The sequence below is a fragment of the Cottoperca gobio genome, chromosome 8 (genome assembly GCF_900634415.1).
Source record: "Cottoperca gobio chromosome 8, fCotGob3.1, whole genome shotgun sequence".
NCBI classification, from domain to species: Eukaryota; Metazoa; Chordata; class Actinopteri; order Perciformes; family Bovichtidae; genus Cottoperca; species Cottoperca gobio.
In genome coordinates this window covers 14,760,327-14,778,669 of record NC_041362.1, presented here as the reverse complement: position 1 = coordinate 14,778,669, position 18,343 = coordinate 14,760,327, and the positions used below count along the sequence as shown (strand labels likewise).

The 18,343-nt window shown below is 41.6% G+C and overlaps 2 protein-coding genes across 3 annotated transcripts in view; both read right to left on the bottom strand.

Annotated features, from left to right (window-relative positions):
- Positions 1-14,867, bottom strand: part of cacng3b (calcium channel, voltage-dependent, gamma subunit 3b) — a 34,811-nt gene extending 19,944 nt beyond the window's left edge. Inside the window, exons 1-2 of the mRNA XM_029437448.1 lie at positions 14,316-14,867; positions 13,267-14,179 (exon numbers count right to left, since the gene is read on the bottom strand). Coding sequence (XP_029293308.1) covers positions 13,267-13,483 — 217 coding nt within the window. The 5' untranslated portion in view covers positions 13,484-14,179; positions 14,316-14,867. The remainder of the gene's footprint in view (positions 1-13,266; positions 14,180-14,315) is intronic.
- Positions 11,463-18,343, bottom strand: part of prkcbb (protein kinase C, beta b) — a 104,173-nt gene continuing 97,292 nt past the window's right edge. The window contains exon 18 of one of the 2 annotated variants that reach the window (XR_003832633.1): positions 11,463-11,523. The gene's annotated coding sequence lies outside the window, so the exon portion shown is untranslated. Of the gene's footprint in view, positions 11,524-13,079; positions 13,113-18,343 lie in introns of those variants that run through there. The other variant, XR_003832634.1, reaches the window with a different exon arrangement.

The window sequence follows — 18,343 nt, the reverse complement described above, 5'->3', positions numbered from 1 at the left end:
GATCAACAAAACAGATACAGGTACCACTGTCAGTGTACAAATACACCGTCATTGCTCAGCCTCTGCAACCAAGCAAGTGTGTGTGTGTGTGTGTGTGTGTGTGTGTGTGTGTGTGTGTGTGTGTGTGTGTGTGTGTGTGTGTGTTGTTGCCTTGTTGTTTTGAAGATTCCCACTGTTTGTTACTCACACATTATCATGATGAATATGCTGACCTGGAGGTCCAACACACCAGTCCGAATAACTTTGTGTGTGTGTGTGTGTGTGTGTGTGTGGCAATCTGGATCAACAGATACAGGTACAGATAACTGTCAGTCTGCAACTATATTGTCATTGCTCAGCCTCTGCAACCAAGCATGTGTGTGGGTGTGTGTGTGTGTGTGTGTGTGTGTGTGTGTGTGTGTGTGTGTGTGTGTGTGTGTGTGCGTGTGCGTGTAGGTAGGAAGTGTACATGTGTCATATATTTCTCAACCCACATTGAAGTTTTGTTGAGCTACCTCCAAATGCTGTATCAGTGAATGAGTAAGGAGCTGTCACACTGACTTTTGTCAAGTGTCATAACCAGCCTATCATCTCATCCAGGAGAAACCAGACACCCGCACGCATGCATACACACACACACACGGCCAAACGATGCATTGTAAATGAGTAACACAAATAAACTTATCACATAGACTGGCTTGAAAAGGTAGATAAATGTTGTTTTATGATTTATAAAGCTGTTGACAAACTCAGCATTAAAGCAGACTGCAGATTTGATTACATCCCTCCATCAAACCTTTCTTTCCTGTGCAGTTTTATTTCAACCTTCTTCTTTTGACATCTCTCTCGCTCTATCTCTGTCTACCAGACAGTGTATTGTGTGAACAAATGTTAATTCAGATTGATTATGCTGTAAACCTCAACTTCAATGATATTAGCTTTCCAGGTTGCGATGGCATATTTATTTATATATGAACACCTCCAGTTTTAGACAGAGGAAGGCAGAGATAAAGAAAGATCACCTGTGATGAAGGATCCCCACTTAATACAAAATGAATCTCAAATACCTACTAATCTGCATCACACCACATTTATGAGAAAATGTTAAATGTGGTGGATGTGGCTTGTACTGTAAAATCCACTGCAAGGGACTCAGGTGGGTGGTAAAAATAAAGAGCCTTTAAAACGTAAGGGCTTAACACATTTTCTGTAATAACAAGATATTACATAATTAAAATCACTGTCCAAATTATGTCTCCGTGATCTCATTTGAGACTAATCAGATCACTAGCAAGACTAATAAAATAGACCCACACAGGTTTGTCTCATTCCAGATAGGAGAGTACACAATTAATCAATAAACTATTATTTTTCAATTATATATATATGGCTTAAAGAGTCTTTGAATTCTATGAATTTTACTCAAACCTGCAAATATCTACATGATGGCTGACTGAAGAGCCTTCTGATTACTATCCTTATTACAGTTTCTCTCAATTGTTAAGAAAACTTAATACAACTGGGATCCACTGGATCTTCATCATCACCTTCTTAGCACAGCAGAAGTCTTCTCTTGATCATTTGTTCAAAAATATTCATTGGTATTTCAACACGGCATCTCAAAAAAGTGTAAGATGTGAAGCAGGGTTTGTTATCTTTGGTACAATTATATATTTCATTCTATAATATGCTTGCTTGGCTTTTTTAAGGCACATACAATAACTATTTAAAGTATCAAAAAATGGCACAGGCATAGCCAAAATTAAGGTTGAACTGGTTCATATTGATAGCTGTATATTTTTGTGTAATGATTGATTGAAAGATAGCCAATATCCATACTACCATACTATTTAGTAGGCCAGAAAAAGATCTATAATGTCCGAATACAGAACATGTCAAATGCAGTATGCCAAAAATACCAGGATGTCCAACTGCATTTGGTTTCATTTTGCAGTATGCAAACCAGCATGCTTTTCTGTCTATTCTGACCCACAATTCTTTGCGCAGGGGATATATGAGCAAGAAGGTCAAAGTTCCAGACGCCATGTTAGGACAAAGTAGTATGTCCCAATAGTATGCATACTGCATGCAACAGTACACACTTTGTAAGGCTAGCTGCATTATGTGCTAAAAGTAAAAAGAAAAAGTATGTAATTTTGAACGCAGATAAACATTTAAACACAAGTTGTGTTGTTTGATGGAAATGTTTGCTTGTGTTGCGTGTGTTTAATGTTTTGTGTGTGTGGGAGCATTTTGCAAACAAAATGTGTCATTTTGGCCAGTGACTTTCAGTTTAGGCCTGTGTGTAAACTGTTTCGAACAGTTAACTTCCGAATGAACAAAAGTGTTGAAGTAAATGAGAAGACTGTAAGATGCAACACAAGTAGTGGGTTTGACAAGCTCCCCATAGCAGAGGTAATTAGGGCCCTCTACCTGAGACTACACCTCATAATGAAAGACTTCATCAGTTATAGTGCAGTTCCTAATGGCCACTTTCATAATGAAATGTGCACAGAAAGATCAGTGGCCATATCATTCCAAATATTATTTCACCTGATCATATGGAGGTAATACAATAATAGGACTACTTGTTCAGTGTGCTTGAAAGGTTTAGATTTGGACCCACAGTTGTAAACTTGATTAAGACGCTATTGTTTATACAAATAATAACATAACTTCACATTGAAAGTGTGGAACCAGACATTGTAATCAATCCACTAGCCATAGCAATACATAACAACCTGTATATAAAAGAATAAACAGTGGTACAGAGCATTAGGTTTTGCAATATGCAGACGATATTCTTCTTTATATAATAGTGTTCGTCATCGTCAAAGACCTAAAACTACTGCTTATTTGAAGCTATAAGGTAAACTTACAGGAGAGCAAACTGATACCAATATATGTTCGACTGATGCCTTTTCACCTGGCTCCTTATAAATGAATATACCCTGAAATATGGAAAACTAGACCCTAGAAATATTTTATAAGCTATTTTCCCTCCTCCAGTTTGATCACAACTCAAACAAGACATCAACTACTAGGATCGGCTCGTACTATCGTGAGTAGGAAGACTAAACACAGTCAAGATAAACCTGAAACTGAAATCACTTTAGTTGTCTCTTTATGCAGTCTAAAATAATCTCAATGTGTTAAATGTATTGTTAATAGTTTTGCATTATTAAAAGGAAGAAAAAAACATCAAGAGTTGGATTTTAATATTACAGCTTAGAGCAGGGGTCGGGAACCTAAGGCTCGCAAGCCATATATGGCTCTTTCGATGACGCCATATGGCTCGCAGACAATTTTGAGCTCTGTTTTGCGAAGGGCGGGGCTTCGCTCCCGACACAAACACACGTGCGCACACACCTACAGTCAGAGACAGAGCGGAGGAAAGGAGTGAACAAAAAAAAAAATCCATGCACGCCCCCCCCCCCCCCCCCGTCCCACGGACCTCGGACAGTATGGCTCACAAGGAAATACATTTACAAATATTTGGCTTTTATGGCTCTTATGATTTTTCTCACAAAACCATAAGAGGTCTGGGCACAGTAGAATACATTTATGTAGACTGGCTTGACTCCCATATACACCCATTTTCTGTTTTGTATGTCAGTTTAATATAAACATAACAAATTCATACATGCAAATGCTTATAATATCAAGCAATCACATTATTTTGCACACAGTAACATGGAAATTAAAGCTAATTTGTGATTTGGAATGTGTCACACTGCTGGTTTATTTCTCTAATGTGGTGTGCCTCTAAGGTCATGTATGCGTGTGCTTTGGGATTCAAGTGTGTATGTGTGTGTAGTGACGGTTCTAGACCATTTAAAATAGGGGGGCCAGGCTGGGGCCACATGCGATTTTTGAGTGGGTGTATGTATGTGTGCTGGATGCATGTGAGATAAAGAGGAAACTGCACATTTGCTGTTCTTTTCAGTCTAATTAACAGCAGACTAAGGAACACACACACACACACACACACACACACACACACACACACACACACACACACACACACACACACACACACACACACATGACACACATACTAAGATAGCAAAAACACACACAAATTACTTTTCAAACACACATGCACACACAATCAGCATCAATCAGGAGACATTTGCCTCACAAAGGTCAACATGGCCTGAGGGCAGCTGCGACCACAGCCGCAGCAAGGCATTATGGGACACAGAGAATGGGGATGGGAATCCAGCATGTGCATGATTGTCTGCCTGTGTGTGTGTCAGTGACTCATGTGGTTTAGTTTCTCCTACTGGACCCAGTATACTGCTGCTGTCACTTATGTATACACATGCACACATGAACATCCACACACACATGAACACTCCCTCTTGTGTACTATCATTTCTTAGTAAGCCGTAAAACCTTGACATCAAAGTTCAAAGCATATTTAGAAAGAAAAAAAAACACAGTAAAAAGAGAGGAAAGTCTCCTTGTACTATAAATATAAATAATAATAATTATTAATAATAATAAATTGTATTTATAAAGCACCTTTCAAAGCTAAAAGCATTCTCAAGGCGCTAATTATTTAATTGCAGCCATATCCCAAGCAGGCCTGCCATGTTTGAATATAGGCACTACAGAACATTTAGGTAATGAATACTTTTGCTTGAATACCAAAAAGCCATACTTTAACACTTTATACTTTAATAATACAGCTCCTGTTTCCAGCTCTTGAGATAGACACAGAAACAAACACACACTTTAATGTTATGTATGAAAACAGTAGTACAGCAAGTCCAAGGGCTAAAAGACGAGAGGTAGAGCAGAAACACTTTCCATTTCACTGACTCCTGACTAACTGCTGGCTGTTCTTAAGAGTGCCGAGTCACAGACACACTTTTATTATTTAGCTTCACCCCACATCTTACTTTGTGTTTTTGCACCTTCATACCTCTTTTCTCTCTCCTCGTCTTCTCCGCTATCTCTAACCTTCCCTGGCCAGCCTGCTCTCTACGCTGTCTGTCTGTCTGTCTTTCTTCTATTTATCTGTTTGATCATCTAATTTAACCTTTGTCTTCAACGGAATCTAGAGTTGCAAAGGGTCGGTAAATTTAGCTTGGGAATTTTTATCTTTTTAATAGGGTACTTATCTGGGGGGGGGGGCAATACTAGGTCTTATGGCATGCTTAAGTTAAAAGTATGACCATTTAATATAATTGTACTGCATTCAGTGGCACACTCTTCCATAAGCATACAGTTTATAACTTGTTAACATATTCTGCTAATTAGTTTTTGCTAGCTAGCTATTACCATGTGGGATGTAGCTTGATTAAGAATGCTAATTAAGGCATTTTAACTAATCTATTTCCAATAATTCTTTATTATAAAACATAAAAAAAAAATAGAAATTAGGTGTTCACTTAAGTTTGCAAAGCCAACCTTTTCGGCTCACATTTTCAAAGTACCATTCCCCATTTTATAACTTGTTGTGTCGCTAACTCATCACATGGCACATTTTACATTGTAATGTATTTGGCACATTAATGGATTTATTTGGCAAATTATGAGATTATGTCTGTTTATGATATGGTTAAAGGTTAGTTTATATCTGCATATGGCATGGTAAATACAGCCTGACCAAATAACCCCCATATTTGTATTATCTTCCCAGTTACCTTCTATTATTCCATAAATAACATTTTGCAACCCTAGCTGAAACTGTATTTTTTAACTATTCAATACACAGCTATTAAAATACAGTTGATTCCTACTCATATTTGCTGAATCTTATTAAAATGTCACATTATTCAGATTAAATTCTTTGTACATAAACAGTGCTGTGTTGATAAATCCCACTGCGAACATCAACCTAAAAAGCAGACAGTTCTGACCAGATAACAAACTGTAGAATTTCAAATAAAACATAAAACTACTAACTGCCTGCTGTTGTGGTCTAGTTCTACTTGTGAAATTAAGAGCATGTAATGCAGTATGCCTACTAAGCACTAAAAATATTTCACTAGAAAAAAATAGTGCCTCAATTCAAGGTTAAAATGGAGACAAACACAAACAACACGGTGTGTCCAGATGCCCCCACGATTGTGACAAGCTGGCCATGTGGTTGCAGCAGTTTGTCCTTGATTTAACTCTCTTTCCCACAAACACAAACACACACACACACAAACACACACACACACACACACACACACACACACACACACACACACACACACACACACACACACACACACACACAGCATATGAAGCAACAATATACAGTATCAGTGCTCTGGTGTAAGCAAAAATTCAGGTTAGTAAAATGTATTATTTATTTTGACACTTGCTCTCTTGAAGCACTAATGTAATATTATGAGGAAGGTTGTCTTGCTAACAGCTTTGCTTTTAGTTGAAGAACCTGGTGTCTTTTGTGTGGAAAAGCTTGAGCAGTTTGGGCAAAATTGACCTTCCATATTACATTTCCAGACAGTAAAATCATGAGTAATATGTGCAAAAATAAAAAACAATACTCCATGTTCTAGATAATGCTATTTTAATAAAACTCAATACACTCATTTTGTTGATAGTTTCCAACATGTTGTTACTGGATGATTCAGTTCATGTGAGGGGGCATACAATTTTATCAGTACGACAGTAAAAGTTTAATAACCACTACATTAATATAACCTTGATTACAGTATTGCAGAAACAAAGATAACTATAACAACTATTGCACTCTCAAACAAACCCCAGTGAAATCAAAGGATTTTAACTTTGCAGTTAAAACACAGCGGGGATACCAAATGTGTTCCCAGCAACAAGTTATCCATACTAAATGATAAAACAGGTCTGTGCCCTCTAGAATTAGTCATTTTCTGATCTGACGTCTCTTAACAGCCAGGAGACATCGTTTGTCTGTGCTTTACAAATGTGTTACAAAAACTGCTCGGATCTAAATGCTAACGTCAGCATACGAACATGCTGTTCTTTAGCAGGAAATGTTCACCATGTTCAACATCTTTAGTTTTGCATCCTTACATTTTATTAGCACTAAACACAGAGTCATATGGGGAAGTAGCGGACACATTTAAATGATGACCTGTATATGGCACTTGATAGAAAGTTGTTACCCAGAGTAGTTGTCAAGACTTTCAAGTCAAACCCACCAATGTGAACCTCATGGTGGCACTAGATAAAATAGTCAAGAGATCACCAAAAGTAATTAGGGTACATCATCTGGGAAGCATGAATGCCTGTACTCAATTTCATAGGAATCCTTCTAAAAGGAGTTGAGATATTTTAGTCAGGGCCAAAGTGGTGGACCGACAAACAGGCATCGCTTCACCTTGAGTCTAGTCACTAAAAACTACTTTGTTAAGGTCTTTTAACCGTTTAAGGAAACAGATGGAAGCAGCGATCTCCATTGTTGTCTCGCTCAACTACCCATCTCAACCTCCTCCCTACAAGGTTTTCCAGTGTTACGGTCTGTCAGTGAAGCGTAAACATAGGTAGTTTAAGGCATTGCAACAAATGACCACTGCTGTAGTTATTGTGGTGAGGACAGCCTCATTCCCAGGGGAGCTGTCCCTAATCAGTTGATGTGTAGTCCAAAAGCTACATGTGAGTGGCCTGTCTCATCCCCGCCACATGCACACACCAACACATGCAGAATATAAAGCATTTTATCAACTACAAAACAGAGAAGAAGAGGAGGGAGTGGAAAGGAAGTTGAAAAGCAGAGCAAATTGGACTGCTTGTTTCCTCAGAGCGCCTCTGACAGCTCAGTGTGGGTGACTGTGCCTCTTCCTCTCTCTCTTCCTCTCTCTCTCTCTCTCTCTTTCTCTCTGATTACCTCTTTCCAGGCGAAGGAGAAAGAGGATGGGGGAGAGGGAATAAGAAGAGGCTAGTTTCCACGGTGATGGCTGATGAAAGAGAACGGGACAGGTTCTGCTTGGTTGCACACCTCTCCTCTTTCTCTCTCCTCTCCCCCTTTTCTTACTCTGTTCTTCCTCAAACGCCCATATTCTCTTTCTTTCTCTCTTTCTCCGAAACATGTCTCTGTTCCTATTTTCAAATATTCTCCTCATATCTCCTTTACTCTTCCTCGTTTTCTCGGCTCTCATTACCAAAACATCCATTCATTCCTTTCCAATCTCCCCTTCAGCGTCTCTCATCTCTTCTCACTTTTATACATACTTGTTTCTAGCATCCAGCCACACTATGTTGCCAACATTACATTGACATCTCATTCCAAAACAATGGGCATTATCATGCTGCTATAACGCCCTCAACACTCTCTGGGAAAGTTGTCCACAGGGTTTCGAACCTGGCTGCAGCAATTTGTTCCCATTAATCCACTGGAGCATCAGTGAAGTCTGATGTAGGACGATAAGACTCGGCTTGCAGGCCGCCTTCCATTTCAACCCAAAAGGTATTTGATGTGGTTGAGGTCGGAGTGCTGTGCAGTCCAAGATTTTGCACGTCAAACTTAAAAAAACATTACTTTACGGACCCAAACAGTGTCCACAAAGTTGTATGTGGAAAAGACTGTTCACATACTTCTGCCCTTATAGTGTCTTCACCCTGTTCTTTTTCTTTTCATTCCCACCTCTTACAAATCTCGCTTTTCCTCCTCCCTCTCCATCTCTGTCCTTCATTCCTCCCCCCGTCTTCCTTCTCTCCTTCCTCCCGCAGTCACCTGGGTGATCGGTTTTGTCCCCGTCCCTGTTTAAAACCCACTTCCTTCTCTCTATTACCAGGTGATCATTTAGATCCCCGCCGTGGTCAAACACTCCCCAGAGATTCACCTGAAACAGAGGCCATACACAGCTCATCCATCACTTCCAACCCACCACCCCTCTCCCCTGCTTCATTCATGCACATTCTGCTCTCTCTTCATTCATGCTTTACCTTCCCCCTTCCTTCCTTCATTTCCTGGCTCTCTCATGCTCATTTATCACAGTGGGAACATAACACCTCAGTACACCTGTGCAGACACAATAACACATTTGCTGCATGCAAGAAATCCCAACCTGACCACACAAACTGCCTGAGAGACCCTGTGAATGCTCTCTTCCTTCTCTTTTTATTTTAGACCTTTCCCTGGGAAAGGCACAGAGAGCATTTTAGCAGAGAGACTCTGTGAATGCTTTGTTTCGCAACAATCGCAGCAAAGTTATGCTGGTATTTTGCATTAAAATTGCCGAACTACAGTTACGGATCACAATTTAGGTAGGCATGTCGGGCAGACCTTTCATCAAGCATGCCACATACCAGGTCATGGGAGCCAATGCTGCTGTTTGGGCTCTACGACAAAGAAACTCTAGGAAAGGTCATCTGTAGCTTTTTGACAGGTAGCTTAAAATAGTAGGAAGAGGCGGGTTTAAGTGAGCTATTGACTAGTTGGGCAGATATATATTTTAAATGTGTTGAAACGGAACAGATCGCATTCACACCTGGCTGAGATCCCTGCCTTTATCCAGGTCATATCCTGATACAGATTGCATGTTCAATTTAAGTTATCATATAAACCAGAAGCCTAATTACTTTACAGAAAACATTAGACATACTACATCTTAGTTACCTTTAGCTCATCCTTGAATCATATAGAAAATATATTTTCTTTGATGAAATAAGAGGATTTTTAAGGCTTTCTTCCTCCTCCCCCATATTGCCTCTGAAAGAAACTGTGTCGTGGTAAAATGTGCTGCATGCTTCATGCTGTACAGTTCATATGCATGACTGCTCTATACATTTACTGTAAGAACACTGCATACATGATGTTTTTCTACCCCCCCCCCCCCCACCCCCCCCGCCCTCGATCTCCCATTCACTCACTCTCTGATGTCAGGCGGACTACAAGCCACATGTACACGAGTCAGAGACATCCATTTCCTGTCAGTTTATGAGGCGTTTATGAATTATAAAACCGTGACAACCAGGGACCCGGAAAGAGCGAAGGGGGGGATAAGATGAGCAGAATGAGAAAAAAGAGACAAGAGAACATATTCACTTCAAATTGTGTTATTGTGTGTGTGTGTGCATACATGAGCGAGTGTCTGTGCATCTGCATGTGTTTGTGTTGGTCGCATGTGAGTCTGTGCATGTGTGACATTGTGCTGACATTGTGTTAACTTGGCGTAATGCTCCCGCAGCTGTGCTTGTTAGGTGGCAAGGGAATATCAGAGAATTTGTCCATTTATTCATTCAATTACAAGCGTGTGTGTATGTGTGGGTGTGTGTTCAATAAAGCCTCATACCTGCGCCATCTGGCCCTGTAATAGCCTTCTCTGCCCCCCAGAATGAGATGGTTATGTCTGGCTGCTCACACACACACACACACACACACACACACACACACACACACACACACACACACACACACACACACACACACACACACACACACACACACACACACACACACACACACATGCTCCTACTAGAGGCAATGCATCTTTTTTAATGATAATTGAAAAACAAAGTTTGTTTGCCCCTATGCAGGATCAAAGTCAAATGAACAGGGAATTACATGTCAAGTCAAAATTAAGCATCATATAGAAAAAATGTACACCTTCAATGGCTTTTTACCCCACACAGTTGATAGGAAACAGTCTTAGAGAAATAATCAGATATTTGTTTGTTGTCTTATAAGGAGCTAGATGCGAAGATTGAGCATATTCAGGAGCAAGATTGGGCCAACAAGACATGTTTAACCTAGCTTAGCACAGAGAATAGAAACAGGAGGAAACAGTGAGCCAATGAGGAAACAACACAAACTCAAACAGCTTCAAACTATAGTAGGGCTGCAACTAACAATTCATATCTTTATTGATTAATCTAAACCCAACGCTATTTAGTTGGGAAGTAGGAAATATCTATATTTTAGAGGCTGAAACAGCATTTAGTATAGTGTTAATTATAGTTAGTGTAAAGAACAACTAACATCTTACTAAGGAACACACACACACACACACACGCACACACACAAACACACAAACACACACACACACACCCACACACAAATGTTTTTATACTTATAGATTCCCATCCAAAGCACAACATTTTCACTATCCTGGAAACAAATCCAATTGTGTGTTTTGGATTTTTGGTTGCTTGGGATGGTATCCCTGTTGCAGTGGCGACAGTGCCAATAATATGGGACGTATTAACAACATGATACTGCTACCAAGCAATCTATAACTCTTGTACTATATAAGTACAAAGACGGCCATGTGTCAATAAATAGCTGCTAAAAAGCCTTGTTTAGATCCATTTAAAAAAATGTTTTGTAGGTTTTCAAGGATTTTTAACTTAACTATATATTGTCCCTGCTTCATTTGAGATTCCACAGGGAAGGCAACAGGAAAGGTGGGAAGAGACGGAGGACGACATGCAGCCAAGGTCAAGGCCCAGGCTCAAATCTATAACACACACACACACGCACGCACGCACGCACGCACGCACGCACACACACACACACACACACACACACACACACACACACACACACACACACACACACACACACACACACACACACACACACACACACACACACACACACACCTGCTTGGTTGCAGAGGCTGATCAATGACAGTGTATTTGCAGACTGACAGTGGTACCTGTATCTGTTCTGTTGATCCAGATTGTTATTACACTACTTGGTCCTTTTTGAGTATTTTTTAACATTTCTATTCAGATTGATCTCTGCTCCATATTCATCCTAGCGCTGTCAAGTGCATACCTCAGTCAAAGCTGGACAAACCAATATATTCGTTATTTTATTAATTGTTAGACATGATTCTGAAGCTGGATCCAGATCTGCGTCAAAAAACCCATTTGGTGCTGGACTATCATGGAAATGTAAAATGTCTGCCTTATTGTATGGTCACTTTGTTTTCTCATAAGATTAGTGCTTTCATTCACTTTGTCCAAGCTTGGAGCCTCATAAACATGCTGTAATAAAGTATGCTTTAACTGCTTAGCAATTAAAGGAAACTCAAATGAAAAGGGCCACTTTACTTCTTTAAATTTATCTAATCTATCTTGTCTTATTTGTCTATCTGCTCCAATTATCCCTGCCCCATCTACTCTTATCTTCGTCTAGGTTTAGGTTTCGATTTTAGAGATCACCAGATAGCCGCAAGACTTGAGGATTGGAAATCAGACGGCATCATAAACCAGAGAGCTGATCCAATACTGTACATGAAGCTACAGACCAGGGATGAAGCCAAGTGACACTGGAGTTCCTTGAAAATGTATGATTTATTGGGCCAGTTTTTTGGGCTTTATGATGTCAATTATATGATTAAATGATGCAAAATAAGGACATAAACTGAACAAGAAGTGCCGATGTGAACCTCAAACAGTAGAGGTTATGCGGAACTCACTCTAGAAATGACATTAATATACTTCTGATTGGCAGCGATAGTTATGAAGTTGGCACTAATGTTGCATTCTTAGAGGGGAAGCTGCAACAGTGTTACATTACTTCTGATTGGTGAAGCTGACTGACGGTTTAAGTAAAAAATGGCACTGATGCAGCAGAAACAAGCAACAACCATCACACAGGTGTGGAATTTCCGGTCCTTGTAATGGCCGTTAGATTCTGGCTGTGAAAACTTTGTCAACAGTAAAGGTAAAACATCCAAATTCTCTCAAGAAATACAAAATGATTTCACGTTTTTCCACAACTCAATATTCTCAATATTCTTAATATTCTCAACCTGGGCTAAGCCACACAGCCTAAATGTGTATTTTCTGGCTCCCAACAACTAGACAACAAGATGGCTTCAAAAGAAAAAAATACCTAACAACACTGTGTGCAAGAGTCCCGGCAACAGTGTGCAGATCCAGGTACTTGTTGGTGGTACAGCAGCTGACTGGCTAATAACACTGCCAGCTGTCTGTGTTTGTGCCTGTTAGCGCTTTATTTGGACCTTCAGCTATGCAGTGTGATGACACCAAGAGCAGATCAATAAATATTCTATTCTATTTTATCATGTTGCAGAGGAAGGGATGTAAGGGGGAAATCGGAAAAGAACCGCTTCTTAAGAACTGAGTTTTGGTTTGATTGTGGGATGCTGTCACATTCACACAGGCAAAAACACACACACACGCGCGCGCGCACACACACACACACACACACACACACACTCACACACACACACACACACATTGGGCACACTGTGGGAGAGGGAGACATGTTCATGCACGCGCACACACACTCACTCACTCACACACAGAGAAAGGCAGAGAGGCCGCTATAAGAGAGAGACAGACAGCCAGTCAGTCAGACTGATCACGTACCTTCCAGACAGCAGGTTCGCCAGAGGCCGGAGTGCGTCATCACCTCCTCGTTCTTGCGGCTCGTGTCGTTGTCGTTGGTGCTCTTCGTGCGACAGACCCCGCGCGAGTACAGCCAGTAGTCGGTACCGACGGCGATGGTCATGAGGCTGAAGGCGGCAAACGCGCCCACCGTCGTCACGAGCATCTGGACGCCGCGGTCACACATCAGCATCTTCATATAGGCGGCTCCTGTTTGTCTTTATCTATTTTCCTCCTCTCTTTTAGATTCACTCTTTTATTTCCTTTATATCCCGCGAGATTTGGAGAGTCAGAGTGAGGGGTTCAACAGACAGGCATTTTAAAAATAAATAAATAAAAATAAAATATATTAAAGGTGGTGATTTTAAACGTATGGAGCGAAAAATGAAGTACTTGGCTGCCTGGTCTGTTGAGTTGACAAGAGGCTTGTGGCAAAGGGCGGGAAGGTGGGAGGGCGGCACGTCACTTTCTCGCGCATCAAAAACCGGTTTTACCACCACCACCACCACCCTCATACACGCGCGCGCGCGCACACACACAAACCGGAGGTTTAACGACCACCGGTTGTCCCCGACTACCCGACACTGCCCTCACTCAGTCAGAGCGGAGGGTAACGGCGATGCAACATTCTGCCTCTCCTTCCCTCCTTCCGTTTATTAGTCCCGGGGTTAGGCAGGGCGAGCTGCGTTAGAGCCACGTTATCCACCAGTAACCCGAGATCTTCTCTTCTCTTCTCCCTCCTCTTCTTCTTTGCTCCGTTTCCCCCTCTATCTCTCTTCTTCTTCTCCCTCCCTCCTTTCTTACCTCACCTCTTCTCAACTTCTGTTTTTCCAAATCAGCTCCCTTATTAATCTGTTAACCATTAACAGCCAAGGTCTGCGTGGGGGGACTCCATCTTTAAAACAACAACAAAAAGGGGGGTTAGTTTGTTTTCTTGACTGATGTAACCGCACAGCACAAGTCAAGGGAGGAGGGTTTCTAATGTGTTTCTACTAAAACATCATTGCTGAGGCGGCTCGCCCCTCACTCACCGCTGGATTTGTTGACCGGTGAAGGATGTCCTCTTTCGACAAGCTCTCTTGCAGCAGCGCCAAAATATGAGGCGGTACAGTGGTTATTCTTTCTTGCTCGGTTTCCTGCTGAATTACTGAATGAATGGACGAATGAATAAAGCCCATACGTCAGCTATGAAGAGAGAGCGGACGTTGACAGAGATCCGTCGTGTGTTTTCCACTCCAGCTGTTGACTCACTGACATGTTTTTTCTTCTTCCTCGATGTCCAGAGTAATAGGCTACATAAACTCGTCCAAACACGTAGACGCTAATATAAATTAATTTCCCCCCCTTACATTATCTGCAGTGAAGAGACACGCAGCACGGGTATTTAACAGGCACCAAAAATTAGACCTAGACGGCATTAATCAAATTTCTCCTCCAGAACAGCCGTGTTCGCTCTCTCTCACCGCCGAAGTTCAACCAGAACCGGGACAGACCGTCCAATAAGACGCCTGCTGATGGAGCCTGTAGGACAGTTACACCCGCCTGGGTTTGCTCCCGAGAAACGTGCCCGTTGGTACAAATGAAAAAAAATGACAGCCGTCGCCGCCTCCTCCTCCTCGTCCTCCTCCTCTTCGTCTTCCTCCTCCTCCTCCTCTCGGTCCAACCAACACAAACTAAAACTAACCGCGCGTCTCCTCAAACTCCGCCTGAGGCCGCACCGTTCGGTTCGGATTGGGCTCGTGGCTGACAGCGCCCTTCAGGAGCTAATCACGTAAAGTCACTGCTGCATGTCCCGCCCACCGCCGCAACGCCGTCAGTATAAAGCATGGGGGGCTCCAGTCCACAGAGGAGAGAATATGGAGAGTTTCACTTAAAAAAGGGCTACTTTTTACAGTAGGGATATCATCAGAGACACATCTGTATGTGTTATCAGGTAAAGACTGCCTGTATCAAAGCACAGCATTTCTGCACTGAACATGTTTTCCAAGCAGTGAGGATAATTACATATTGGACTATATCTACGCAAAAGTGTAAACAATAATGTTGAGCAGATGTGTTTACAAACCACCCACTTCGTCTTTAATGCAGCTTGCAGCTTTTAGGTATTTTAGGCAGTGCGGCGCCGCGCCGCTGCCGCTGCAGAGGGCTTCTGCCGCGTCTGGAGAGCTGTCCGTGGTTCTGGATGTACGCTGTGGCGCTGTCCTTGGTGCTGACTCGAAGCGCAGCGTTATTCTCCCCTCTGTTTTCCTCTGTCCTCCGCCTGCGCGGCGCCAGCAGCCCTGCACCGCACTGATTAGTTATAAGAGCGAGTAAAAGAGAGAGAGAGAGAGAGAGAGAGAGAGAGAGAGAGAGAGAGAGAGAGAGAGAGAGGAGAGAGGAGAGAGAGAGAGAGAGAGAGATTGGCAAGCGATGCATGAAGAATCGCGCCCGGGAGAGAAGCAGAGACGCCACTTAAAGAGCCACGGACCGTTTTTAATGATTCCACTCCAGCGAGGCTTCCACAAAAGGCGGTCTGAGCTTCACAGTTCACTTAACACACACGGGAGTGCGTGTGTGTGTGTGGACGTAGATAAACGAGTGTGTGTGCACGTACTGTAGGCGTTCACGTGATTCTCCTGTGTGCAAATGTGTGCACATATGAACATGTGTAAGTGCCTCTTTGAGAGAGAGAGAGAGAGAGAGAGAGAGAGAGAGAGAGAGAGAGAGAGAGATAAAGAGAGAAAGCGTTGTGAGCGTGCGTGCGCGCGCGCCTGTGTGTGTGTGCCGCAGGCGGCTGAACAGATCTGACTGTTTAAAAGCTCATTGTATTGCTGTTTAAACAGCAATGAATAAAAGCCTGTCTTCGTCACTGGAGACAAATACAAATGATAGGATGACAGGACTGCAGGGATGAATAAATGCATGTACCCCCCCTCTCTAATTGTTATTTTGATATGTCTATTTACTGCCAACTCTTTCATTCTTTCTTTCTTTCTCTGAGCTTTCAGACTCAAATTCATTAATCATTGACAATCAATGAGTAGGTGGCTCTGTAATACCCAGTTTGCGCACATATACATGATCAGTGCATGTTCGTCAAGGTGACAAAAGACAGATGAGCGGACTATGATGATCAGTTAAACTGCTAAGTGCTGGTATTTTGAGTAATTGCAACAGTTTAGCATTAGCTGTATATTGGCTTCAATGTTTAAGTGCCATAACTGACTAACTGACTGATTTACTGGCTGACTATCAGGCTGTAAGTGAGTGATGGGGTGACTGACAGAGCCACTGGCTGTTTAGCTGATGGAATTGGTGGTCGACATAAATAAACAAAATTGGAAACAGAAGAATTAGACCGATCAAAAACAAACAAACAGAGAGAGAGAGAGAGAGAGAGAGAGAGAGAGAGAGAGAGAGAGAGAGAGAGAGAGAGAGAGAGAGAGAGAAAAGTGGCGAGCAAAAGGAAAGGAAAGAAGAAGGATTATAGTTAATAATTAAATAATTGCATGAACAGATCAACAGAGAGAGCAGTGACAGGTCCTATCATCCTTCTCACTTGCTCTGCCAGTTTGCGTGTGTGTGTGTTTGTGTGAGTGTGTGTGTGTGTGTGTGTGTGTGTGTGTGTGTGTGTGTGTGTGTGTGTGTGTGTGTGTGTGTGTGTGTGTGTTTGTGTGTGTCCGAAGCCCTTGCTGCCTGCGTTATCTCACAAGCAGACTCATTAACATAGAAATGACTTCAGGAAGAGAAGTACAGCGTTTCACCTCTGGTGAGAGACAGGAGGGAGGGAGGGAGGGAAGCTCAAGAAAGGAGAGAGGAGGAGTGACAGCACAGGATGAGAGGAGGGAGGAAAAAGGGAGGAAGGGAGAGAAGGACTGCGGTTGGGATTGTAGGGAGGTGGTGGTTTGTGTAAGTTTGGGCAACAAAGTACAGTAAACACATTGGGCCTGGTTTAGGAGTCATGTGCAATTTATCTGCTGTTATCCAAACCAATGTTTTCCTAATGGATTGTATATTTCATAGGCTACATATAGTTCCTATATAAATCACATTTCATAATTATGTGCTGTTTGATTCTGCAATTTGAATTATAATGTGATTCTAAATGTATTCATATATGCCTAACAATATCATCATTAATTTAAATTGGCTATTGATGTTATTAACTCAATAATAACACCACAATATCAATATGAACATCTCAAACTGCAAAACGACCTAAATGATGCCCTCTTTTCTCCCTTGGCTTTAGCAGGTCCCTTAATTCAAAAACTGACGCTGTTAAAAATGAATTTCCTTTATGGATCTCCTAGAGCAGGAGTTCCATTTCTGAAATCTTAAATTCTTCTTTTTACTCTTTGGTGCCATTTTTATCATGTTTACGCAGGTCATTTACACAGTTATCTGAAGTTCAGAGCGTTTGCTGAATCCGACGTGGCACACAGGACGAGCCCACCGTACAAAAATAAGTAAGAGAATGTTAAATAAGAAGATAAAAAATGTTCTCGCATGAGGCCCATTGTGTCTAGTGCTTCAAGGCAATATCTAACCAAGTCCCCGATCTTTCCCTATCTTTAAAGTTATGATGTAGAATAATAATAATTAATTATTAAGATTTTCATCAAATCAAACCCAATTTGTTAATACTATGGTCTGCATTTTCTATGTGTTCACATTCAGTTTGTTCCTCTCTATAGAGCAGTTTTTAGTTTTAGTGGCGGAGTCTGCCATTTCTGCACTGGGTTCAGATCGCCTACTATTAATTTCATCTCATTTGCACTATATATGCCTCACTGTTTACTCTTCACTCTCTTGTCAGATCTGTATTAGATTACTGCTAAAGCACATTTACTACTGCTGCCAGTTCATATTTAACATTCAACTGCCAAAACACTGTTTATTGTGAAGACGCCACAGGAAATCCAATACATTCGTCACCACGGTTAGCACTTACTACCATCATTCATCCAACAACAACAAGAACAATGTTTTACAAACAACTCAGAAATCCCAAGTAGCTTTGTAGGTTGTTCACGTACAAATAATGTGCTTTGGTGTATCGGTGCATAACCATAGTAAG